Source organism: Cherax quadricarinatus, chromosome 63 (genome assembly GCF_038502225.1).
Source record: "Cherax quadricarinatus isolate ZL_2023a chromosome 63, ASM3850222v1, whole genome shotgun sequence".
Taxonomy (NCBI): Eukaryota; Metazoa; Arthropoda; class Malacostraca; order Decapoda; family Parastacidae; genus Cherax; species Cherax quadricarinatus.
In genome coordinates, this window is record NC_091354.1 from 4,336,957 (window position 1) to 4,364,724 (window position 27,768).

Genomic DNA, 27,768 nt, shown 5'->3' on the forward strand with positions numbered 1-27,768 from the left:
CTGTCATGATCCCATCAGTTCCAGCTGCTTTACCCCCTTTCATTCTACGTAATGCCTCACGTACCTCCCCCACACTTACATTCTGCTCTTCTTCACTCCTAAAAGATGGTATACCTCCCTGGCCAGTGCATGAAATTACCGCCTCCCTTTCTTCCTCAACATTTAAAAGTTCCTCAAAATATTCTCGCCATCTACCTAATACCTCCCTCTCCCCATCTACTAACTCCCCTACTCTGTTTTTAACTGACAAATCCATACTTTCCCTAGGTTTTCTTAACTTGTTTAACTCACTCCAAAATTTTTTCTTATTTTTATTAAAATTTCTTGACAGTGCCTCTCCCACTCTATCATCTGCTTTCCTTTTGCACTCTCTCACCACTCTCTTCACCTTTCTTTTACTCTCCATATACTCTGCTCTTCTTATAACACTTCTGCTTTGTAAAAACCTCTCATAAGCTACCTTTTTCTCTTTTATCACACCCTTTACTTCATCATTCCACCAATCACTCCTCTTTCCTCCTGCCCCCACCCTCCTATAACCACAAACTTCTGTCCCACATTCTAATACTGCATTTTTAAAACTATTCCAACCCTCTTCAACCCCCCCCCCCCACTACTCATACTTGCACCAGCCCACCTTTCTGCCAATAGTTGCTTGTATTTCACCCGAACTTCCTCCTCCCTTAGTTTATACACTTTCACCCCCCTCTTACTTGTTTTTGTCATTTTCCTCTTATCCCATCTACCTCTTACTCTAACTGTAGCTACAACTAGATAAAGATCCGATATATCAGTTGCCCCTCTATAAACATGTACATCCTGGAGCCTACCCATCAACCTTTTATCCACCAATACATAATCTAACTACTTTCATTATGTGCTATATCATACCTTGTATATTTATTTATCCTCTTCTTCATAAAATATGTATTACATTACTAAACCTCTTTCTACACATAGCTCAATTAAAGGCTTCCCATTTTCATTTACCTCTGGCACCCCAAATTTACCTACTACTCCCTCCACAACATTTTTACCCACTTTAGCATTAAAATCCCCAACCACAAGTACTTAGTTCAAAACTCCCCATGCATTCACTCAATATTTCCCCAAAATCTCTCTCTCTCCTCTATACCTCTCTCTTCCCCAGGTGCATATACGCTTACTATAACCCACTTCTCACATCCAACTTTTATTTTACTCCACATAAACATAAACAGTGATTTAAGATGATAAATCAGCCTTCAATACAAAATAAAAGTGGGCAAGATATGATAACCACTTAAAAGTTTAAGAGAAACTATGAAAAAAAAGTGGCAATAGAGAAAACAAGAGGACATACTATACCTGTTATATACAACCTTAAATTATGCAGGAAGGGGGCTCAAGGAGGTAACATTGACTATCTGCTTACAAATAAAGTATCGAGTTGCTCTGAATTGGCTCCAGATGATATGCACAAGAGTGTTGGAAACTTGTAAAATTAATTTTTAATAAACTAAATAAAGAAAGAAAGACATGATGAGCACAGATTATTGCCATAAACATAGCTGGGTAACTACACTGAAATTTCATAATGCCATTAATTTAATACTAGAAATCAAAGAGTACTACAGGGACTGATCTAAGGCTAATCTACAGTGGAAAAAACACATACCATTTTTGCATTTATGTTTCCAAACAATACAAGTTAGAATAAACACACAGACCCTAATTCAATCACACACAAAAGTAAGGCCGGATTTAGGATGATGGAATTTGTAAGCTCATGAGTAGTGGAGGCCCTTTTTTATAATAAAGGTAAAAAAAAAAATTAAACTAAAGCCAATTATGGCATATGAGAGATTAACAACAAAAATGTAACCAACATAGAACAGTTATCAATCTGCTTCCACAGGCTCTCAGTAATCAAAATGTCTTACCATACCTATGACATAATTGGACATTTCTTGGTATTATGTGTTAGGCCTACATATAGCCATATACATGTATAAACCTATAAACTAAATCATATAAACCAAACAGTAATCATATCTACCATAAACATAATATCAATCAAACTGGAACATATTAATGGAGAAGCACTTGGTTACTTTCTGCATCTTCTTAGCAGAAAAGTCGCTAATGAGTTGGTCGAAATTAAGCTGAAGGAAAATACTGTACTCTTAACTTATTACTCTGCTGACAGATAGACGAACTGTTCTTGTGTCATAGTCTTGAAGTTTATTTTTAATATACAGTACTTAATTTTCTGGAATGATCACTCAACACTGCAACTAGCAACTATTACAAAAGATAAACAGTCCTATTTCCATATTTTGCAATAAACTTTTGGTGTTTTAGTCAATTATTAGCTTACTGAGGAGGTGTTCTCCATTTATGCCATCCATTCCTTCATCATTAAACATTGCTACAAGATCATTATTGTAATTCTCCACAAGCATTGTGGCTGCACACTGTATCTCTTCAGAGGTCAGTTTTTAATCAATGCAAAAAAGCTGAATTAGGAACACATTAGCGCATAAGCAGACTGTTATTTCAGAAGTAAAAATTGTCATTGATTGGTAACTACAGTTAAGCCTTCAATTTAACGAACTTCAGAAATATGGGTCAAAATCCATAGGGTTAATCAAGTTGGAAACACTGGACCAAGTCAGTTAATTACAGAACTGTCTATTATTGTTACCACCATGCCAAAACAATCTCATCTCTATCCACCACAATCGTCATTAACGGCCACCCTTTTGCCCCATTAATGAGTTATAATTTGAGTTTATTGTACAGAGCAAAATTCACTCTGGAGTGAATTTTGCTTCATACATTTGGCTGTAATCTAATGGATGTAGCTGGTTACTAGTTTTCATTTACACTTGTAAATCTGAGCACTGTAACGAATGCCAGATTGCTCAATTCTTCTCAGAGTTCATCAAAACAACCACACTTCGTCTCCACAAAATATTTCAACAAATTCACAGTAGCTACTGTAGTGTTTAGGTCCAGCTTTGTGCCTTGTAGTTTCTTAAAAGCTCTGTTCACCCAATCAAGAACAATGCCACAAAACTAAGTACAGTTCATGCACTCTTGCTTAGTGTATATGCAATATGCATCTGTTCATACGGGTGTTTTGGCCATCTGATCTGGGTAGCTGAAGTAAGGCATAGCTGAAAGGTGGTAAAAGAAAGACATACATTTAACATAAGGAGACCTTTATTGATATAACATTTTACCTACAAGAGGCTTTTTCAAGTATAAAATGTAAAGCATCTGATGAAGTCTCATGTAGGTTGAATGTTCTACTACACTAAAAAAGGTCTCCATTACTGTATGTGTCTTTTTTGCTGCCTTATTTGTATCATAGGTGATTCAAGAATTATATTGTGCTTAATGATAACCTTGTATGAGTGCTTTACAAGCAGCAGCCCAGGATGATCAATATTTAGTAGTAAAGCATTTATGCACACAGTTACACTAAGGGCTATTAGCCATTTTCAGAAACTCTGGTCAATGTTTCATGTCTGTGAGTGATTGCTGTAAAAACGACAAAGCTGTTCAAAAGGAAAAAAAAATTGGGCAACATTCAGCAGCAGTTTTCGAACATTAAACTGAATTAATTGACAAGGAAGATTGACTATACTTCCTGGCTTTCTGCTCACAGCTCTGTGATATAAACAAACTAAAATCATGCTGAATTCTCCTTTTCGTCATTATGACATGACAGGTGTTCCCAATGTACAGCACAACAAATACACAATGAACATTACATTTTCTAAAAAATCAAAAATTTTAAACTCAAATAACATAATTAAAGGTAATTAATTACCTTAGAAGTGAGAGCCCTGCCTCTACCGTACTGGACCTGTCAACGACTGAACGAGCTACACTGGCGCCTGACAGCCAGTTTTGCCAACTCGTTTTGTCTGAATTCCCATAGTTGCTGTTATGACCCAAAAAATATTAACAATAGTATTTAATAATTTAGCTCATTCAAAAAAAAAAAAATATTTAAATAATAATTTACTGTTTATTTTGCCTGTGAATATTATTAGTTGTTTGTTGCATTTAAACTCTAATAGATGTAGTTTGCTAGCTTCAATACAAAATTAGCATATAATAAAAATTTGTAAACCAGTCATCATTGCCCTGTTGTTTTTCTAAGTAATTAGCATTGATTTGTAGCGTTTACAACAATTTTTCTGACAGTTTTCAACGACTTTTCTTAGATGTCAACTTTGAGTTGCATCTCATGATTCTGAAAGTGTTGTAAGCAGTGATCCAATTGTAAAAAAAAAAAAAAAAAAAAAAAAAAAAAAAAAAAAAAAACCTTTCACCAACATTTACACTATCACTGTCTTTGCAGAAGCATCCAGATATGACAGTTTAGATTTCACTCTCAACAGCAAATATCCCAAACCTCTCCTTTAAAATGCAGCCATTGTATTTCCCACCTCCATGAACACTGTACATTATGACAACACTAAATACTTATTTTATAATTATTAGCAGGACCACGAGCAAATGTCCACTCTGTCCATGACTAAATCCGGCCCTGCCTAAAGTTGAAATTAGCATGCAGAATCAAACTGAGTCATATCTCAATGTTAGTCAACACAGAATCTAATTCACTCATAACCATATATTAGAATGAACATACAGAATATCATCTAGTCATAACTGTAAGTATACTCCAGAATCTAATTTGTTCCTACCTAAAAAATATCAGCACAAAAAATGTCTATATCAAAATCTTTAAAGACCAAAAACATGTATCACACAATTTGGTTTCAAGATAATTTAACTGTCAGCTTAAACATACGTCTTTGTAATGAAAGCTAACCTGGGAGTCGCCTCCACTTGTTAGGACAGCAATGCCCTTGCCCTTATGCATGCCACGTTCAATAATGTGGCCTTCCTGGCCAGGGATGATTTGTGTATCTGGTCCTCCTTCGGTGGCCGCCATGTAGTCTAAAAATGCCTGCCAAGGATCTGCAGGAAACTCAGGTGGGGGTGGGATGACCTAAAAATTTGACAGAATGGATTATTCAATCATTTTTGAGCTAGGAAAATGTTTTATATAGTACACTAATATCTTCAGTCATTCTGAACTAGTATTATTTTTCAATTAAGAGCCTAAATTTTGTTTTTAAGAATGACCCAAAAATAAAAAAACCGTCTGATGAAAGTGCTTTCCGAGTCCAAATTCAAAATTTTCTCTGAAATTATGATTTTATTTTTCCCAAACAAGGCAAGTGTTTGGGAAGAGGAGCGATTGGTGGAATGATGATGTAAAGAGAGTAGTAAGGGAGAAAAAGTTAGCATATGAGAAGTTTTTACAAAGTAGAAGTGATGCAAGGAGGGAAGAGTATATGGAGAAAAAGAGAGAAGTTAAGAGAGTGGTGAAGCAATGTAAAAAGAGAGCAAATGAGAGAGTGGGTGAGATGTTATCAACAAATTTTGTTGAAAATAAGAAAAAGTTTTGGAGTGAGATTAACAAGTTAAGAAAGCCTAGAGAACAAATGGATTTGTCAGTTAAAAATAGGAGAGGAGAGTTATTAAATGGAGAGTTAGAGGTATTGGGAAGATGGAAGGAATATTTTGAGGAATTGTTAAATGTTGATGAAGATAGGGAAGCTGTGATTTCGTGTATAGGGCAAGGAGGAATAACATCTTGTAGGAGTGAGGCAGAGCCAGTTGTGAGTGTGGGGGACGTTCGTGAGGCAGTAGGTAAAATGAAAGGGGGTAAGGCAGCCAGGATTGATGGGATAAAGATAGAAATGTTAAAAGCAGGTGGGGATATAGTTTTGGAGTGGTTGGTGCAATTATTTAATAAATGTATGGAAGAGGGTAAGGTACCTAGGGATTGGCAGAGAGCATGCATAGTTCCTTTGTATAAAGGCAAAGGGGATAAAAGAGAGTGCAAAAATTATAGGGGGATAAGTCTGTTGAGTGTACCTGGTAAAGTGTATGGTAGAGTTATAATTGAAAGAATTAAGAGTAAGACGGAGAATAGGATAGCAGATGAACAAGGAGGCTTTAGGAAAGGTAGGGGGTGTGTGGACCAGGTGTTTACAGTGAAACATATAAGTGAACAGTATTTAGATAAGGCTAAAGAGGTCTTTGTGGCATTTATGGATTTGGAAAAGGCGTATGACAGGGTGGATAGGGGGGCAATGTGGCAGATGTTGCAAGTGTATGGTGTAGGAGGTAGGTTACTGAAAGCAGTGAAGAGTTTTTACGAGGATAGTGAGGCTCAAGTTAGAGTATGTAGGAAAGAGGGAAATTTTTTCCCAGTAAAAGTAGGCCTTAGACAAGGATGTGTGATGTCACCGTGGTTGTTTAATATATTTATAGATGGGGTTGTAAGAGAAGTAAATGCGAGGGTCTTGGCAAGAGGCGTGGAGTTAAAAGATAAAGAATCACACACAAAGTGGGAGTTGTCACAGCTGCTCTTTGCTGATGACACTGTGCTCTTGGGAGATTCTGAAGAGAAGTTGCAGAGATTGGTGGATGAATTTGGTAGGGTGTGCAAAAGAAGAAAATTAAAGGTGAATACAGGAAAGAGTAAGGTTATGAGGATAACAAAAAGATTAGGTGATGAAAGATTGAATATCAGATTGGAGGGAGAGAGTATGGAGGAGGTGAACGTATTCAGATATTTGGGAGTGGACGTGTCAGCGGATGGGTCTATGAAAGATGAGGTGAATCATAGAATTGATGAGGGAAAAAGAGTGAGTGGTGCACTTAGGAGTCTGTGGAGACAAAGAACTTTGTCCTTGGAGGCAAAGAGGGGAATGTATGAGAGTATAGTTTTACCAACGCTCTTATATGGGTGTGAAGCGTGGGTGATGAATGTTGCAGCGAGGAGAAGGCTGGAGGCAGTGGAGATGTCATGTCTGAGGGCAATGTGTGGTGTGAATATAATGCAGAGAATTCGTAGTTTGGAAGTTAGGAGGAGGTGCGGGATTACCAAAACTGTTGTCCAGAGGGCTGAGGAAGGGTTGTTGAGGTGGTTCGGACATGTAGAGAGAATGGAGCGAAACAGAATGACTCAAGAGTGTATCAGTCTGTAGTGGAAGGAAGGCGGGGTAGGGGTCGGCCTAGGAAGGGTTGGAGGGAGGGGGTAAAGGAGGTTTTGTGTGCGAGGGGCTTGGACTTCCAGCAGGCATGCGTGAGCGTGTTTGATAGGAGTGAATGGAGACAAATGGTTTTTAATACTTGACGTGCTGTTGGAGTGTGAGCAAAGTAACATTTATGAAGGGATTCAGGGAAACCGGCAGGCCGGACTTGAGTCCTGGAGATGGGAAGTACAGTGCCTGCACTCTGAAGGAGGGGTGTTAATGTTGCAGTTTAAAAACTGTAGTGTAAAGCACCCTTCTGGCAAGACAGTGATGGAGTGAATGATGGTGAAAGTTTTTCTTTTTCGGGCCACCCTGCCTTGGTGGGAATCGGCCGGTGTGATAATAAATATAAAAAAAATAAGGCAAGTGTCCATTTCTATTATAGTACTGCACTATGCACAAGTATTAAAAAATTTTACAACATATTACAGGAATATCCTAAGGGACAATACAGATGAGCAATAACAGCATTTGAACATATAAAATAGAACTGTTTGTAGTATAACTGTTTACATTCTGGCAAGCACTGGCTGCCTCACTGAATCCAAAAGTGGTTGGAAAAATTTGAGAATCTATCTTAGGACCATGCTGCAAATGACCAAAGCATGCAGCTAGTGAATAATTTTCTTTGCTACAGTATACTATTGCAGAAAAACTATCATTCAGTACAGTATTTTATTACCATCAGTATTATACTACATATAATTATGGAATTTTCCAATGCACATCAATTGAAAGCCATAAAAATCAAATCTCTTGCTTATTTATTCAGATTGTTTATTTTATTTACAATCCCCACAGAAGAGAATACAATATTGCTAACCTCAACAGGAGGAAGATCAGGGACTTCTGAAGTTGACTGACCGATGAACTTGCCCTCAGCTGGAACAGGATGTGGTTCACGTGCTTCTGCTCCTTCACCTTCTGTTTCTGAAACAATTTATAAAAATTATTCAACAGAAAAAAAAAAAGGTAATGAATTAATAGCATTGTATGAACCGAGATCCCTGCATGCTTCTGGCTTGATGGATACTGTATGAGTGATACTAATGAGTTTTCTTCTTGGTGGGGAAATGGCCAATGTGGTAAAACAAATCAAATAAAAACACAGTAAGGCTTCAGATAAATACATGATCACAACCCTTAAACTGGTGCCTGCAGGAACTTTGCCACCCTCTATAGTCAGTTTTAGTGTATATCACAATGTGTGTTTCTTTATGACGTGTTTTGTAGATCTACATGGTGAACAGTTCTCCAAACAGCCACTGATAAATGAAGTAAGTAGTTTCTAGAGGAAGATATTTTGCTATGAAATATAGTGAAATTAAAAAAGAAAATATGCACAGTTTGAAGCACAAGCAATATGTCAGTTCATTATTGGTAAACTTAACAATAGCAGAAATACAATACTTTTCAGGAAAAAATCCTTAGCCAAATTTCATAAAAATGCATGTCTATAAAAGGTGAGATGGTGGATTGTATCACAGCTCATTTGGCACTTCATACTTTATCATATTGTACAGCTAATTAACTAGTTCGGCACTACAGACAACTATACTGTTATAGTACTTTCATATACCGTACTCCATTTAAAGAACCGAAGTGCAAAAGTCCAGAGTATTGAATAGAAGTTAAAATCCAATGCCAATTCAAATGGTTTTTAACAAATCAAAATACTGACCATGCCCTCAGTCACTTTGATAGTTGCATGGTTATTACAGATGAGTTTCTAGAGTCTTCAGTGGTTGAACCTCATCTCAGATATGGGAAGGTTGCTCTTATAATGGTTTCTTCAGGTGTTCAAATATAACTGCTCATGCACAGAGAAACACTCGTGCCATTTTTTTTTTTTAACATGCTGGCTGTCTCCTATCAAGGTAGGGTGACCTAAAGGAAAAGAAACACATTCACCATCATTCATTCAACTGATGTCTTGCCAGAAGTGTACTGACATCATCTTTCACATGACTCTTCAAACTACAACATCCTCTAAAGGAGAGGTGAGGATGTTGAAGTTTAGAGGATCAGCTGAATTGTGATGTCAGAACACCTCTGGTAAGAATTAATGATTGTGAAAATGTTTCGTCTTTTTTTCTGAGGGGGTCATCGTACCTTGCTGCAAGATTGCCAATGTGTTAAAAAAAAAAAAAAGGTGTGTGTGTTTGTGTGAGCAAGGTTGACTCACTCAAGGTGTTGTCGATCTAAAAACTGAAAACTTATCTGTACTAACCACAGAAGTTATCAAAGTGATTGAGAAAATGATCAATATCAGGACACATTATAAGCTTGCTTTTCTAAAGCAATAAACCAGGAAAAACACTAGTTCAAAGGAGAACATTTAGCAAAACATTACTGTCCATTTTCTAAATCAACAAGACACACTTGATACAGAGATTAATGGGCTCACTACCTTTGACATGACTTATGTATAAAACCTTATGCATCAAGCAAGAGAAAGGAATACGTAAAAACATGATACCATGGGATTATAGCGGGATCAACATGCAGAACAATAATTCCACTCGTTATAAAGCATAGGACCAACAACCTGTTAAATCATTAGTTGCATGGAGTTGCCTAACACATGAACAGGCAAATAATAAAGTGTGAAAATGTTTGTGTAACTCCTTTCTAAATAAAATACATAGCACTAAAATGAATAATAATCACAGTGTATTTAAATGCCCTATTAAAGTAGTCACAGTTAACCAGTACACATGAGAACTTCTTGTATCCCACAGTGAACAAACTTATAGCCCACAGAAACATCCAATCTTGCCCGCACGACACCCGGCTAAAGTGAATAAAAAAATTGAGAAAATAAAATATACCAGTATCATACTTGATGCCTGGTTAAAGTGAAGTAATAGGCTAAGGCAAATTTTTAGTAAATAAAAAAAAATGACAATTTTACTAGTCAAAAATAAACAAAAATAACCTGTTAATTGTTGATTTAAATTCTGAAAAAAATGTCCTAAACACAGGGCCAAGAAAAAAAAAAAAAGTAATGCTTACAGTACAGTACAGTACAGTGGAACCCTGGATTTCGTCCAGTGCGGATATCATACAATTCGGATTTCGACCACTTTTTTGGGCAAAATTTTACCCCAGGTTTCGTACATCCGCTCAGAAATCATCCAAACCAGACGCGTCCGCCTGGGCCGTTCATACGCTAGTGATACTAATACATAATAATAATCACTCTTGGGCACATTAAATGTCTTATTTTAGGTTAACATAAACATTTTCATTAATCCATCTATGATATTTTCTTCAAATTTATACAAAAAACACGTTACATATGGAGGTGTGCTAGCCAGGCAGAGAGAAAACACTGCATTTTCTCTGGTCCAGCATCAGAGAAAACGTGTATGAATCTGAGTTGGCCCAGCCACTGCCCTTAATGCATAACGCTTTTTTTTACAATTCTCGGAATGAATTATTCATTATTTCTCCCTTGGTTTATGATGGCATCTAAAGGTAGTGGTTAGAAACAATTAAACTAAGTGAACATGGTATGTCGATGGTAATAATATGGCTCTGGGTCGCATTAAATATCATGTAGCTAAGATGTGGAAGAGTTGGTGAAAAATATCACCCTAACAAAGCTGTTGCAAGCCATGTCTGCATGGTCCAGTGACTCAAGCTGGTCCTAGTGCCAATAAAAGACAAAGAAGAGAATTAACCCCAGATAGGGCTTTGATACCTAAAGTCCTTATGGAGGGGGATTACCCTTCCAAACTATAACCTCTCCTCCCTCTTCCCTCCTCGCTGTCTTCCATATGCCGATAAGTCTCTTCAATAAAGGTAAAAGTGATTTAAATGTTCATTTATCCATTAAAATTAGTCATTTATATTTATTTCTCACTGTTTTCTGTATGTAGAACTATAGTTATTCTCTATAAAATGTATTTTTTGTTAATATTTTTGGGTGTCTGGAATGGATTAATTAGATTTACATTATTTCTGATGGGAAATATTACTTCAGTTTTCGTCCATTTCGGATTTTGACCGACAATCTGGAATGGATTAAGGACAAAAACGGGGTTCCACTGTATATGTAAACACAGGTGTGATAAATACTGATCAAAAACAAAAACAAAAAAAAAACCACACAGACAATAAAATCATTCATTCTTCACTCTCAATAATCATTTTATTGTTTTATCAAAAGTACTATTAAAAGAATCTGAAGAGTAATATTTACATATTACCTGGGCATATAACTCGATATAACAGTGATTCTAAATAAAAATGTTTACCCAGGTAAAATTAATGATCTTTTAAAAATAGGCACTGGAATTTTGAAAAAGCCACATAAAATCTATAGCAGGGATAGCAAGAGTGAATTAAAAAATATGACAACCAGCCCATTGTTACCTTTTATGTACAGTTCAATAAAATTCATTAACCAAATATTCAACCAATACACAAATCATTTGTCAATGGTTCTCAGATCATCGCACCCCCACTCACATCTTACCCACAGAATGGCCTCAGACCAAGTCTCATTAATTGGAAAAGAAAAATAATAGGAATGAAAACTATTAAGAAACGATCAGGAAAATAAAGCTACATTTATATTGAATGCAAGTAGAATTTAAGACCATAATCAGGACTTTTTGGCTATGCTGAATATAAGCTATTAAAGTGATTAATAAATTTAGAGAATGATTGTATGGAGTTTCTAACTACAGTATTGTATCAATTATATCAGCAACTTCAATATATTTTGACGTCACACCATTTACAAAAATCCCTGACGTTTATCAAGTTTTCTGTCGATACAGGTATATAAACATAACAACATTGCCATTTTTTATTTTTTTTTTTTTATTATCACACCGGCCGATTCCCACCAAGGCAGGGTGGCCCGAAAAAGAAAAACTTTCACCATCATTCACTCCATCACTGTCTTGCCAGAAGGGTGCTTTACACTACAGTTTTTAAACTGCGACATTAACACCCCTCCTTCAGAGTGCAGGCACTGTACTTCCCATCTCCAGGACTCAAGTCCGGCCTGCCGGTTTCCCTGAATCCCTTCATAAATGTTACTTTGCTCACACTCCAACAGCACGTCAAGTATTAAAAACCATTTGTCTCCATTCACTCCTATCAAACACGCTCACGCATGCCTGCTGGAAGTCCAAGCCCCTCGCACACAAAACCTCCTTTACCCCCTCCCTCCAACCCTTCCTAGGCCGACCCCTACCCCGCCTTCCTTCCACTACAGACTGATACACTCTTGAAGTCATTCTGTTTCGCTCCATTCTCTCTACATGTCCGAACCACCTCAACAACCCTTCCTCAGCCCTCTGGACAACAGTTTTGGTAATCCCGCACCTCCTCCTAACTTCCAAACTACGAATTCTCTGCATTATATTCACACCACACATTGCCCTCAGACATGACATCTCCACTGCCTCCAGCCTTCTCCTCGCTGCAACATTCATCACCCACGCTTCACACCCATATAAAAGCGTTGGTAAAACTATACTCTCATACATTCCCCTCTTTGCCTCCAAGGACAAAGTTCTTTGTCTCCACAGACTCCTAAGTGCACCACTCACTCTTTTTCCCTCATCAATTCTATGATTCACCTCATCTTTCATAGACCCGTCCGCTGACACGTCCACTCCCAAATATCTGAATACGTTCACCTCCTCCATACTCTCTCCCTCCAATCTGATATTCAATCTTTCATCACCTAATCTTTTTGTTATCCTCATAACCTTACTCTTTCCTGTATTCACCTTTAATTTTCTTCTTTTGCACACCCTACCAAATTCATCCACCAATCTCTGCAACTTCTCTTCAGAATCTCCCAAGAGCACAGTGTCATCAGCAAAGAGCAGCTGTGACAACTCCCACTTTGTGTGTGATTCTTTATCTTTTAACTCCACGCCTCTTGCCAAGACCCTCGCATTTACTTCTCTTACAACCCCATCTATAAATATATTAAACAACCACGGTGACATCACACATCCTTGTCTAAGGCCTACTTTTACTGGGAAAAAATTTCCCTCTTTCCTACATACTCTAACTTGAGCCTCACTATCCTCGTAAAAACTCTTCACTGCTTTCAGTAACCTACCTCCTACACCATACACTTGCAACATCTGCCACATTGCCCCCCTATCCACCCTGTCATACGCCTTTTCCAAATCCATAAATGCCACAAAGACCTCTTTAGCCTTATCTAAATACTGTTCACTTATATGTTTCACTGTAAACACCTGGTCCACACACCCCCTACCTTTCCTAAAGCCTCCTTGTTCATCTGCTATCCTATTCTCCGTCTTACTCTTAATTCTTTCAATTATAACTCTACCATACACTTTACCAGGTACACTCAACAGACTTATCCCCCTATAATTTTTGCACTCTCTTTTATCCCCTTTGCCTTTATACAAAGGAACTATGCATGCTCTCTGCCAATCCCTAGGTACCTTACCCTCTTCCATACATTTATTAAATAATTGCACCAACCACTCCAAAACTATATCCCCACCTGCTTTTAACATTTCTATCTTTATCCCATCAATCCCGGCTGCCTTACCCCCTTTCATTTTACCTACTGCCTCACGAACTTCCCCCACACTCACAACTGGCTCTTCCTCACTCCTACAAGATGTTATTCCTCCTTGCCCTATACACGAAATCACAGCTTCCCTATCTTCATCAACATTTAACAATTCCTCAAAATATTCCTTCCATCTTCCCAATACCTCTAACTCTCCATTTAATAACTCTCCTCTCCTATTTTTAACTGACAAATCCATTTGTTCTCTAGGCTTTCTTAACTTATTAATCTCACTCCAAAACTTTTTCTTATTTTCAACAAAATTTGTTGATAACATCTCACCCACTCTCTCATTTGCTCTCTTTTTACATTGCTTCACCACTCTCTTAACTTCTCTCTTTTTCTCCATATACTCTTCCCTCCTTGCATCACTTCTACTTTGTAAAAACTTCTCATATGCTAACTTTTTCTCCCTTACTACTCTCTTTACATCATCATTCCACCAATCGCTCCTCTTCCCTCCTGCACCCACTTTCCTGTAACCACAAACTTCTGCTGACCACTCTAACACTACATTTTTAAACCTACCCCATACCTCTTCGACCCCATTGCCTATGCTCTCATTAGCCCATCTATCCTCCAATAGCTGTTTATATCTTACCCTAACTGCCTCCTCTTTTAGTTTATAAACCTTCACCTCTCTCTTCCCTGATGCTTCTATTCTCCTTGTATCCCATCTACCTTTTACTCTCAGTGTAGCTACAACTAGAAAGTGATCTGATATATCTGTGGCCCCTCTATAAACATGTACATCCTGAAGTCTACTCAACAGTCTTTTATCTACCAATACATAATCCAACAAACTACTGTCATTTCGCCCTACATCATATCGTGTATACTTATTTATCCTCTTTTTCTTAAAATATGTATTACCTATAACTAAACCCCTTTCTATACAAAGTTCAATCAAAGGGCTCCCATTATCATTTACACCTGGCACCCCAAACTTACCTACCACACCCTCTCTAAAAGTTTCTCCTACTTTAGCATTCAAGTCCCCTACCACAATTACTCTCTCACTTGGTTCAAAGGCTCCTATACATTCACTTAACATCTCCCAAAATCTCTCTCTCTCCTCTGCATTCCTCTCTTCTCCAGGTGCATACACGCTTATTATGACCCACTTCTCGCATCCAACCTTTACTTTAATCCACATAATTCTTGAATTTACACATTCATATTCTCTTTTCTCCTTCCATAACTGATCATTTAACATTACTGCTACCCCTTCCTTTGCTCTAACTCTCTCAGATACTCCAGATTTAATCCCATTTATTTCCCCCCACTGAAACTCTCCTACCCCCTTCAGCTTTGTTTCGCTTAGGGCCAGGACATCCAACTTCTTTTCATTCATAACATCAGCAATCATCTGTTTCTTGTCATCCGCACTACATCCACGCACATTTAAGCAACCCAGTTTTATAAAGTTTTTCTTCTTCTCTTTTTTAGTAATTGTATACAGGAGAAGGGGTTACTAGCCCATTGCTCCCGGCATTTTAGTCGCCTCATACGACACGCATGGCTTACGGAGGAAAGATTCTTTTCCACTTCCCCATGGACAATAGAAGAAATAAAAAAGAACAAGAGCTATTTAGAAAAAGGAGAAAAACCTAGATGTATGTATATATATATATGCATGTGCGTGTCTGTGAAGTGTGACCAAAGTGTAAGTAGGAGTAGCAAGATATCCCTGTTATCTTAGCGTGTTTATGAGACAGAAAAAGAAACCAGCAATCCTACCATCATGCAAAACAGTTACAGGTTTTTGTTTCACAGTCATCTGGCAGGACGGTAGTACTTCCCTGGGTGGTTGCTGTCTACCAACCTACTACCTATTAACATTGCCATGTCCACCATTAATGAACCTGTTATGCTTTAGGATGCTAACACTGTTTAATAAAGTCTAAATCCAAAAAGTTGGGTGTGGTAAAGGGAAATGCATTTCCCTTAATCTCAAATTTATACGTCATTATTATCATTATTATTATAATCAATCAAGTGCTATACCCAAAAGTCATACAGTAAGAAATTTATGGAGAACTGCTTGAAACTAAATTGCTAAGCAGAATCCTCTCTATAATGCAAAGTGACATATGTATGACTCACAAAATCGTAATGACACGATTGCAAACAGGCCATACCACGGGTGGGGTTTGAACCCATGGTCAGAGTGTCTCAAAACTCCAAATTGTAGTGTTAACTAACGCGACGGTCTGGAGTTTTGAGACTCTCTGACCACGGGTTCAAACCCCACCTGTGGTATAGTTTGACAGATATGTAAATGTCCTATGCTTATGGTCCAAAATAAAAGATTTAAAAGCTGTATGTTTAGCTTCTTCTTAACCCTTTCAGGGTCCGTCCCGTAGATCTACGGCTTTACGGTGAGTGTCCAAACCGTAGATCTACGCCATGAGCTCAGCTCACTCTGATAAACTGTAAGTGGTACATTTGGGCCTAGATATGAGAGAATACATCTATGTTGTACGTGTGCACCACATAAAACAGATCCTGCAGCACACTGTGTATAATGAGAGAAAAAAACTGAAATCATGATTTTTCGATTAAAACAGCAACTTTGCAGTATTTTTTCGTATGTTTTTTATAGTTGTATTTGCGATTTCGTGGTCTCATTTGATAGAATGGAAGACATATTACAGAAATAGAGATGATTTTGATTGGTTTTAGCACTGGAAATGGCTTGAAACTGAGCTCAAAGTAGCGGAAATGTTAAATTTTTGCCGATATTCAAGAGTAAACAAACGACCTCACACATCTAATACACGTCAGCTGGTGGGTCTAATATACATTCACAAATATGGTGATGATATTTATACAATTATTACAGTATTGCATAACAGTAAATCTTCTATTTTTTGGTGTGAATAAAAATTCATTATGTGAATAAAAAATCAAAATGGAATTTATTTGTAAAGCCTCAAAACATAACTAATGAACAGAGGAAATGTTAGTTTAGTGCCAGGAATGCCTACATTGTTTATTCTGGACCCTATTTTGAAATTGGAATATTTTGAACTTTGTGTTAAATTGGCCAAATTAACAATTTCCGATCACTTTATTTTGTAGTTGAAACAGTTGACTTGGCGATTTCTTGTGCTCAATCGATAGAATAGAAGTAATACTAGTGAAATAGCTAAGAATTTGGTTGATTGGAATAATGTAATTGGCCTAAAATGGGAGTCAAAGTCGGCAAAATCGCCGATTCGTAAATATCGCTGACACATCAAAATTCGTGAGAGCATAATTTCGTCAATTTTCCACCAAATTTCGTACTTTTTGTTTTATTACCTTCACAAAAAGATTCTCTACGATTTCATAAGAAAAAATAACAAATTTTTTTTTTGAAAATTCTTGGACACTGGTGCTTGACTCCAGATTTGGGCCTTGGACCCTGAAAGGGTTAAATTCAAGAGTCTACATCCAGATACAATATTGCTGTTGAGGTTAAGCAAAATAACTCCATACAATGAATTCCAGAAAGCCAATATTCATCAAGAACTCTGTATACAAATCTGTTGCTCAGAGGTTATTGGCAAAATAACAAAAATACATGAATCTGCCATTACACTTAGGTATTCAAAAGTTTTACAATCCAAAAGGTAAGAAAAGTGAGCATTATCCTAACACTCCTCTGAGATCCTACACGTCTGTCATTTTTTCATAGATTCCCCAGCAACTTTGTAAAGCAGTGTCAACCATTTCTCCATTTTCTGGATTGGCTTTTTAATACTGTATTTTAATACTACTGATAAATGGATCTTTCAGTTCCTGGAAAGCCTAGCCATGATTTAGGGTAACACCATGCATTTATGAAAGCATATCATGCTAATGAAAGTCAATATTCTCTTGTTTTTAATTTGGATCTTTGAGAAAATGTAAGCCCAGGTTCAAGTGCATTGGATCCCTGTCAACTTACCCAAGTGTGAGGTGCTTCCAAGGTCCTTTCCACCACCTTGTGGCTTAGCTAATAGCAAAGAGGTGCAAATTGAACTTATTAAAATGGTAAAAAAAAAAAAAAAGCATTTTAAATTGATGCCATTAGTAAGCATTTAATTAGCTCAACTTATGTTGTTTTAATGCACAAATAAACCCACATGGAGGAAAAAATAGTTTCCATTTCGGCCTCACTCTAGCCTCCTTCAGCAAACTGTAAAACATACAAGGCAAGAAGCTTATATAGGTTACATTTCATACACTTTATATACCCTAGATATATCAAAGATATTTTTATTAAAATCACTGTTCACACAATTACCTATTTTATTCTGAGTAATGAAATACTATTTCGGTGCAAGTAGGGATTATGGTACATTTTCCACATTCCATAAATAAGACACTAGACATTTCCAGCATAAATAAAAATCATAACTTACAATTAGCTGGAAAGTTGCTTTAATTGTGAGAAGAACAAATTAAATATTTAGGCACAAGCTCCTCAAGTCAGCTATGACTGCATCACAACCCCATTTCAACATCTCACAAGGCCAATGGAAATCTGATACTGAAACATCATTGCCGTGAAGTCATTTGTTCCAGCATATTATTCTTCGGAATTTTTTAAATAGACGGTGTCATTGTTGGTCTGAATTGTTTTGCTAAATTACTTAATGTTACCTTTTTCAAAATTAATAAGGTTTATATCACAGCATGCATGCATATGTATGTATGTATGTATGTATGTATGTATATATGTATATATGTATATATATATATATATGTGTGTATATATATATATATATATATATATATATATATATATATATATATATATATATATATATATATATATATATATATATATATATATATATATATATATATATATATATATATATATATATATATATATATATATATATATATATATATATATATATATATATATATATATATATATATATATATATATATATATATATATATATATATATATATATATATATATATATATATATATATATATCATAACTTACAATTAGTTATAGGTAATACATATTTTAAGAAAAAGAGGATAAATAAGTATACACGATATGATGTAGGGCGAAATGACAGTAGTTTGTTGGATTATGTATTGGTAGATAAAAGACTGTTGAGTAGACTTCAGGATGTACATGTTTATAGAGGGGCCACAGATATATCAGATCACTTTCTAGTTGTAGCTACACTGAGAGTAAAAGGTAGATGGGATACAAGGAGAATAGAAGCATCAGGGAAGAGAGAGGTGAAGGTTTATAAACTAAAAGAGGAGGCAGTTAGGGTAAGATATAAACAGCTATTGGAGGATAGATGGGCTAATGAGAGCATAGGCAATGGGGTCGAAGAGGTATGGGGTAGGTTTAAAAATGTAGTGTTAGAGTGTTCAGCAGAAGTTTGTGGTTACAGGAAAGTGGGTGCAGGAGGGAAGAGGAGCGATTGGTGGAATGATGATGTAAAGAGAGTAGTAAGGGAGAAAAAGTTAGCATATGAGAAGTTTTTACAAAGTAGAAGTGATGCAAGGAGGGAAGAGTATATGGAGAAAAAGAGAGAGGTTAAGAGAGTGGTGAAGCAATGTAAAAAGAGAGCAAATGAGAGAGTGGGTGAGATGTTATCAACAAATTTTGTTGAAAATAAGAAAAAGTTTTGGAGTGAGATTAACAAGTTAAGAAAGCCTAGAGAACAAATTGATTTGTCAGTTAAAAATAGGAGAGGAGAGTTATTAAATGGAGAGTTAGAGGTATTGGGAAGATGGAAGGAATATTTTGAGGAATTGTTAAATGTTGATGAAGATAGGGAAGCTGTGATTTCGTGTATAGGGCAAGGAGGAATAACATCTTGTAGGAGTGAGGAAGAGCCAGTTGTGAGTGTGGGGGAAGTTCGTGAGGCAGTAGGTAAAATGAAAGGGGGTAAGGCAGCCGGGATTGATGGGATAAAGATAGAAATGTTAAAAGCAGGTGGGGATATAGTTTTGGAGTGGTTGGTGCAATTATTTAATAAATGTATGGAAGAGGGTAAGGTACCTAGGGATTGGCAGAGAGCATGCATAGTTCCTTTGTATAAAGGCAAAGGGGATAAAAGAGAGTGCAAAAATTATAGGGGGATAAGTCTGTTGAGTGTACCTGGTAAAGTGTATGGTAGAGTTATAATTGAAAGAATTAAGAGTAAGACGGAGAATAGGATAGCAGATGAACAAGGAGGCTTTAGGAAAGGTAGGGGGTGTGTGGACCAGGTGTTTACAGTGAAACATATAAGTGAACAGTATTTAGATAAGGCTAAAGAGGTCTTTGTGGCATTTATGGATTTGGAAAAGGCGTATGACAGGGTGGATAGGGGGGCAATGTGGCAGATGTTGCAAGTGTATGGTGTAGGAGGTAGGTTACTGAAAGCAGTGAAGAGTTTTTACGAGGATAGTGAGGCTCAAGTTAGAGTATGTAGGAAAGAGGGAAATTTTTTCCCAGTAAAAGTAGGCCTTAGACAAGGATGTGTGATGTCACTGTGGTTGTTTAATATATTTATAGATGGGGTTGTAAGAGAAGTAAATGCGAGGGTCTTGGCAAGAGGCGTGGAGTTAAAAGATAAAGAATCACACACAAAGTGGGAGTTGTCACAGCTGCTCTTTGCTGATGACACTGTGCTCTTGGGAGATTCTGAAGAGAAGTTGCAGAGATTGGTGGATGAATTTGGTAGGGTGTGCAAAAGAAGAAAATTAAAGGTGAATACAGGAAAGAGTAAGGTTATGAGGATAACAAAAAGATTAGGTGATGAAAGATTGAATATCAGATTGGAGGGAGAGAGTATGGAGGAGGTGAACGTATTCAGATATTTGGGAGTGGACGTGTCAGCGGATGGGTCTATGAAAGATGAGGTGAATCATAGAATTGATGAGGGAAAAAGAGTGAGTGGTGCACTTAGGAGTCTGTGGAGACAAAGAACTTTGTCCTTGGAGGCAAAGAGGGGAATGTATGAGAGTATAGTTTTACCAACGCTCTTATATGGGTGTGAAGCGTGGGTGATGAATGTTGCAGCGAGGAGAAGGCTGGAGGCAGTGGAGATGTCATGTCTGAGGGCAATGTGTGGTGTGAATATAATGCAGAGAATTCGTAGTTTGGAAGTTAGGAGGAGGTGCGGGATTACCAAAACTGTTGTCCAGAGGGCTGAGGAAGGGTTGTTGAGGTGGTTCGGACATGTAGAGAGAATGGAGTGAAACAGAATGACTTCAAGAGTGTATCAGTCTGTAGTGGAAGGAAGGCGGGGTAGGGGTCGGCCTAGGAAGGGTTGGAGGGAGGGGGTAAAGGAGGTTTTGTGTGCGAGGGGCTTGGACTTCCAGCAGGCATGCGTGAGCGTGTTTGATAGGAGTGAATGGAGACAAATGGTTTTTAATACTTGACGTGCTGTTGGAGTGTGAGCAAAGTAACATTTATGAAGGGATTCAGGGAAACCGGCAGGCCGGACTTGAGTTCTGGAGATGGGAAGTACAGTGCCTGCACTCTGAAGGAGGGGTGTTAATGTTGCAGTTTAAAAACTGTAGTGTAAAGCACCCTTCTGGCAAGACAGTGATGGAGTGAATGATGGTGAAAGTTTTTCTTTTTCGGGCCACCCTGCCTTGGTGGGAATCGGCCGGTGTGATAATAAAAAATATAAAAAAAATATATATATATATATATATATATACAGTGGACCCCCGGTTAACGATCACCTCCAAATGCGACCAATTATGTAAGTGTATTTATGTAAGTGCGTTTGTACGTGTATGTTTGGGGGTCTGAAATGGACTAATCTACTTCACAATATTCCTTATGGGAAAAAATTCGGTCAGTACTGGCACCTGAACATACTACTGGAATGAAAAAAGTTCGTTAACCGGGGGTCCACTGTATATATATATATATATTATATATATACAGTGGACCCCCGCATAACGATCACCTCCAAATGCGACCAATTATGTAAGTGTATTTATGTAAGTGCGTTTGTACGTGTATGTTTGGGGGTCTGAAATGGACTAATCTACTTCACAATATTCCTTAAGGGAACAAATTCGGTCAGTACTGGCACCTGAACATACTTCTGGAGTGAAAAAATATCGTTAACCAGGGGCCACTGTATATATACATGTATATATATATATATATATTTTTTTTTTCAAAAACAAGTCGGCCGTCTCCCACCAAGGCAGGGTGACCCAAAAAAGAAAGAAAATCCCCAAAAAGAAAATACTTTCATCATCATTCAACACTTTCACCACACTCGCACATTATCACTGTTTTTGCAGAGGTGCTCAGAATACAACATTCCAGAAGCATACACATATAAAGATACACAACATATCCCTCCAAACTGCCAATATCCCAAACCCCTCCTTTAAAGTGCAGGCATTGTACTTCCCATTTCCAGGACTCAAGTCCGACTATATGAAAATAACCGGTTTCCCTGAATCCCTTCACTAAATATTACCCTGCTCACACTCCAACAGATCGTCAGATCCCAAGTACCATTCGTCTCCATTCACTCCTATCTAACACGCTCACGCACGCTTGCTGGAAGTCCAAGCCCCTTGCCCACAAAATCTCCTTTACCCCCTCTCTCCAACCCTTTCAAGGATGACCCCTACCCCGCCTTCCTTCCCCTATAGATTTATATGCTTTCCATGTCATTCTACTTTGATCCATTCTCTCTAAATGACCAAACCACCTCAACAACCCCTCTTCTGCCCTCTGACTAATACTTTTCTTAACTCCACACCTTTTCCTAATTTCCACACTCCAAATTTTCTGCATAATATTTACACCACACATTGCCCTTAAACAGGACATCTCCACTGCCTCCAACCGTCTCCTCGCTGCTGCATTTACCACCCAAGCTTCACACCCATATAAGAGTGTTGGTACTACTATACTTTCATACATTCCCTTCTTTGCCTCCATAGATAACGTTTTTTGACTCCACATATACCTCAACGCACCACTCACCTTTTTTCCTCATCAATTCTATGATTAACCTCATCCTTCATAAATCCATCCGCCGACACGTCAACTCCCAAGTATCTGAAAACATTCACTTCTTCCATACTCCTCCTCCCCAATTTGATATCCAATTTTTCTTTATCTAAATCATTTGACACCCTCATCACCTTACTCTTTTCTATGTTCACTTTCAACTTTCTACCTTTACACACATTCCCAAATTCATCCACTAACCTTTACAATTTTTCTATAGAATCTCCCACAAGCACAGTATCATCAGCAAAAAGTAACTGTGTCAATTCCCATTCTGAATTTGATTCCCCAAAATTTAATCCCACCCCTCTCCCGAACACCCTTGCATTTACTTCCTTTACAACCCCATCTATAAATATATTAAACAACCATGGTGACATTACACATCCCTGTCTAAAACCTACTCTTACCAGGAAGTAGTCTCCCTCTCTTCTACACACCCTAACCTGAGCCTCATTATCCTCATAAAAACTCTTTACAGCATTTAATAACTTACCACCTATTCCATATACTTGCAACATCTGCCACATTGCTCCTCTATCCACTCTATCATATGCCTTTTCTAAATCCATAAATGCAATAAAAACTTCCCTACCTTTATCTAAATACTGTTCACATATATGCTTCACAAATGGTATGGGGTAGGTTTAAAAATGTAGTGTTAGAGTGTTCAGCAGAAGTTTGTGGTTACAAGAAAGTGGGTGCGGGAGGGAAGAGGAGCGATTGGTGGAATGATGATGTAAAGAGAGTAGTAAGGGAGAAAAAGTTAGCATATGAGAAGTTTTTACAAAGTAGAAGTGATGCAAGGAGGGAGGAGTATATGGAGAAAAAGAGAGAGGTTAAGAGAGTGGTGAAGCAATGTAAAAAGAGAGCAAATGAGAGAGTGGGTGAGATGTTATCAACAAATTTTGTTGAAAATAAGAAAAAGTTTTGGAGTGAGATTAACAAGTTAAGAAAGCCTAGAGAACAAATGGATTTGTCAGTTAAAAATAGGAGAGGAGAGTTATTAAATGGAGAGTTAGAGGTATTGGGAAGATGGAGGGAATATTTTGAGGAATTGTTAAATGTTGATGAAAATAGGGAAGCTGTGATTTCGTGTATAGGACAAGGAGGAATAACATCTTGTAGGAGTGAGGAAGAGCCAGTTGTGAGTGTGGGGGAAGTTAGTGAGGCAGTAGGTAAAATGAAAGGGGGTAAGGCAGCCGGGATTGATGGGATAAAGATAGAAATGTTAAAAGCAGGTGGGGATATAGTTTTGGAGTGGTTGGTATGCGGAATAAACGGTATGTGATGCCAACGGTATGCGGGGGTCCACTGTATGTATGTATGTATGTATGTATGTATGTATGTATTATATATATATATATATATATATATTTTTTTATTATTTTTTTTTATTATCACACCGGCCGATTCCCACCAAGGCAGGGTGGCCCGAAAAAGAAAAACTTTCACCATCATTCACTCCATCACTGTCTTGCCAGAAGGGTGCTTTACACTACAGTTTTTAAACTGCAACATTAACACCCCTCCTTCAGAGTGCAGGCACTGTACTTCCCATCTCCAGGACTCAAGTCCGGCCTGCCGGTTTCCCTGAATCCCTTCATAAATGTTACTTTGCTCACACTCCAACAGCACGTCAAGTATTAAAAACCATTTGTCTCCATTCACTCCTATCAAACACGCTCACGCATGCCTGCTGGAAGTCCAAGCCCCTCGCACACAAAACCTCCTTTACCCCCTCCCTCCAACCCTTCCTAGGCCGACCCCTACCCCGCCTTCCTTCCACTACAGACTGATACACTCTTGAAGTCATTCTGTTTCGCTCCATTCTCTCTACATGTCCGAACCACCTCAACAACCCTTCCTCAGCCCTCTGGACAACAGTTTTGGTAATCCCGCACCTCCTCCTAACTTCCAAACTACGAATTCTCTGCATTATATTCACACCACACATTGCCCTCAGACATGACATCTCCACTGCCTCCAGCCTTCTCCTCGCTGCAACATTCATCACCCACGCTTCACACCCATATAAGAGCGTTGGTAAAACTATACTCTCATACATTCCCCTCTTTGCCTCCAAGGACAAAGTTCTTTGTCTCCACAGACTCCTAAGTGCACCACTCACTCTTTTTCCCTCATCAATTCTATGATTCACCTCATCTTTCATAGACCCATCCGCTGACACGTCCACTCCCAAATATCTGAATACGTTCACCTCCTCCATACTCTCTCCCTCCAATCTGATATTCAATCTTTCATCACCTAATCTTTTTGTTATCCTCATAACCTTACTCTTTCCTGTATTCACCTTTAATTTTCTTCTTTTGCACACCCTACCAAATTCATCCACCAATCTCTGCAACTTCTCTTCAGAATCTCCCAAGAGCACAGTGTCATCAGCAAAGAGCAGCTGTGACAACTCCCACTTTGTGTGTGATTCTTTATCTTTTAACTCCACGCCTCTTGCCAAGACCCTCGCATTTACTTCTCTTACAACCCCATCTATAAATATATTAAACAACCACGGTGACATCACACATCCTTGTCTAAGGCCTACTTTTACTGGGAAAAAATTTCCCTCTTTCCTACATACTCTAACTTGAGCCTCACTATCCTCGTAAAAACTCTTCACTGCTTTCAGTAACCTACCTCCTACACCATACACTTGCAACATCTGCCACATTGCCCCCCTATCCACCCTGTCATACGCCTTTTCCAAATCCATAAATGCCACAAAGACCTCTTTAGCCTTATCTAAATACTGTTCACTTATATGTTTCACTGTAAACACCTGGTCCACACACCCCCTACCTTTCCTAAAGCCTCCTTGTTCATCTGCTATCCTATTCTCCGTCTTACTCTTAATTCTTTCAATTATAACTCTACCATACACTTTACCAGGTACACTCAACAGACTTATCCCCCTATAATTTTTGCACTCTCTTTTATCCCCTTTGCCTTTATACAAAGGAACTATGCATGCTCTCTGCCAATCCCTAGGTACCTTACCCTCTTCCATACATTTATTAAATAATTGCACCAACCACTCCAAAACTATATCCCCACCTGCTTTTAACATTTCTATCTTTATCCCATCAATCCCGGCTGCCTTACCCCCTTTCATTTTACCTACTGCCTCAAGAACTTCCCCCACACTCACAACTGGCTCTTCCTCACTCCTACAAGATGTTATTCCTCCTTGCCCTATACACGAAATCACAGCTTCCCTATCTTCATCAACATTTAACAATTCCTCAAAATATTCCTTCCATCTTCCCAATACCTCTAACTCTCCATTTAATAACTCTCCTCTCCTATTTTTAACTGACAAATCCATTTGTTCTCTAGGCTTTCTTAACTTGTTAATCTCACTCCAAAACTTTTTCTTATTTTCAACAAAATTTGTTGATAACATCTCACCCACTCTCTCATTTGCTCTCTTTTTACATTGCTTCACCACTCTCTTAACCTCTCTCTTTTTCTCCATATACTCTTCCCTCCTTGCATCACTTCTACTTTGTAAAAACTTCTCATATGCTAACTTTTTCTCCCTTACTACTCTCTTTACATCATCATTCCACCAATCGCTCCTCTTCCCTCCTGCACCCACTTTCCTGTAACCACAAACTTCTGCTGAACACTCTAACACTACATTTTTAAACCTACCCCATACCTCTTCGACCCCATTGCCTATGATCTCATTAGCCCATCTATCCTCCAATAGCTGTTTATATCTTACCCTAACTGCCTCCTCTTTTAGTTTATAAACCTTCACCTCTCTCTTCCCTGATGCTTCTATTCTCCTTGTATCCCATCTACCTTTTACTCTCAGTGTAGCTACAACTAGAAAGTGATCTGATATATCTGTGGCCCCTCTATAAACATGTACATCCTGAAGTCTACTCAACAGTCTTTTATCTACCAATACATAATCCAACAAACTACTGTCATTTCGCCCTACATCATATCGTGTATACTTATTTATCCTCTTTTTCTTAAAATATGTATTACCTATAACTAAACCCCTTTCTATACAAAGTTCAATCAAAGGGCTCCCATTATCATTTACACCTGGCACCCCAAACTTACCTACCACACCCTCTCTAAAAGTTTCTCCTACTTTAGCATTCAAGTCCCCTACCACAATTACTCTCTCACTTGGTTCAAAGGCTCCTATACATTCACTTAACATCTCCCAAAATCTCTCTCTCTCCTCTGCATTCCTCTCTTCTCCAGGTGCATACACGCTTATTATGACCCACTTCTCGCATCCAACCTTTACTTTAATCCACATAATTCTTGAATTTACACATTCATATTCTCTTTTCTCCTTCCATAACTGATCATTTAACATTACTGCTACCCCTACTATATATATATATATATATATATATATATATATATATATATATATATATCCCTGCCTTGGTGGGAGACTGCCGACTTGTTGAAAAAAAAAAAAATATATAATTTAATAATAAGACTTGGGTGATATGGCCTGCCTTGTACATAGTCGTCATCTCTCGTCTACTTTTACATCAAAGAGGGACCTGCCGTGAGGCCAAAATATACAACATTCCATTTTATTTTCCATCTCATTTTGGGTTCATTTGCACTAATGACCAGCATTTACTTCATTTTTATTCCACTTTTATGTTAATGTTTTATACATAATATGTACATAAATCACAAAGGATTTTTTTTATAAAGACTGATGAGTCAATGAGTCAATCATCACTCCATTTTAGAACAACAAGGTTTTGGTAGTATCAATGACTACATATGGAAGAAATTATACATATCCTACTACAGCAGTAATGTACTTTCTTGGACCATGCAGCTACAAGGTACTTCATGATGTGAAATGCATTTTGAAGTAATATCTATTATTATTATGCTAACTACAATGTGGAAAATTTGAAGTTAAACCTTAAACTGTCCAAACGTAGATCTACGTTTGCTCGCATAGCACTCGGAACATAGATCTTATACACAAATAACCCGCACATAAAAAAGAGAGAAGCTTACGATGACGTTTCCGTTCGACTTGGACCATTTACAAAGTCACTGTGAC

The 27,768-nt window shown here is 37.8% G+C and overlaps 1 protein-coding gene across 15 annotated transcripts in view; it reads right to left on the reverse strand.

The window, feature by feature from the left end:
* Pfk (ATP-dependent 6-phosphofructokinase) overlaps positions 1–27,768 on the reverse strand; it is a 122,914-nt gene that overhangs the window by 66,075 nt on the left and 29,071 nt on the right. For 10 of the 15 annotated variants that reach the window (XM_070098592.1, XM_070098593.1, XM_070098590.1 and 7 more), the window contains exons 6-8: positions 17,633–17,680; positions 7,939–8,045; positions 4,835–5,014 (exon numbers count right to left, since the gene is read on the reverse strand). In XM_070098592.1, coding sequence (XP_069954693.1) covers positions 4,835–5,014; positions 7,939–8,045; positions 17,633–17,680 — 335 coding nt within the window. The remainder of the gene's footprint in view (positions 1–4,834; positions 5,015–7,938; positions 8,046–17,632; positions 17,681–27,768) is intronic. The other 5 variants (XM_070098604.1, XM_070098598.1, XM_070098603.1 and 2 more) reach the window with 3 other exon arrangements.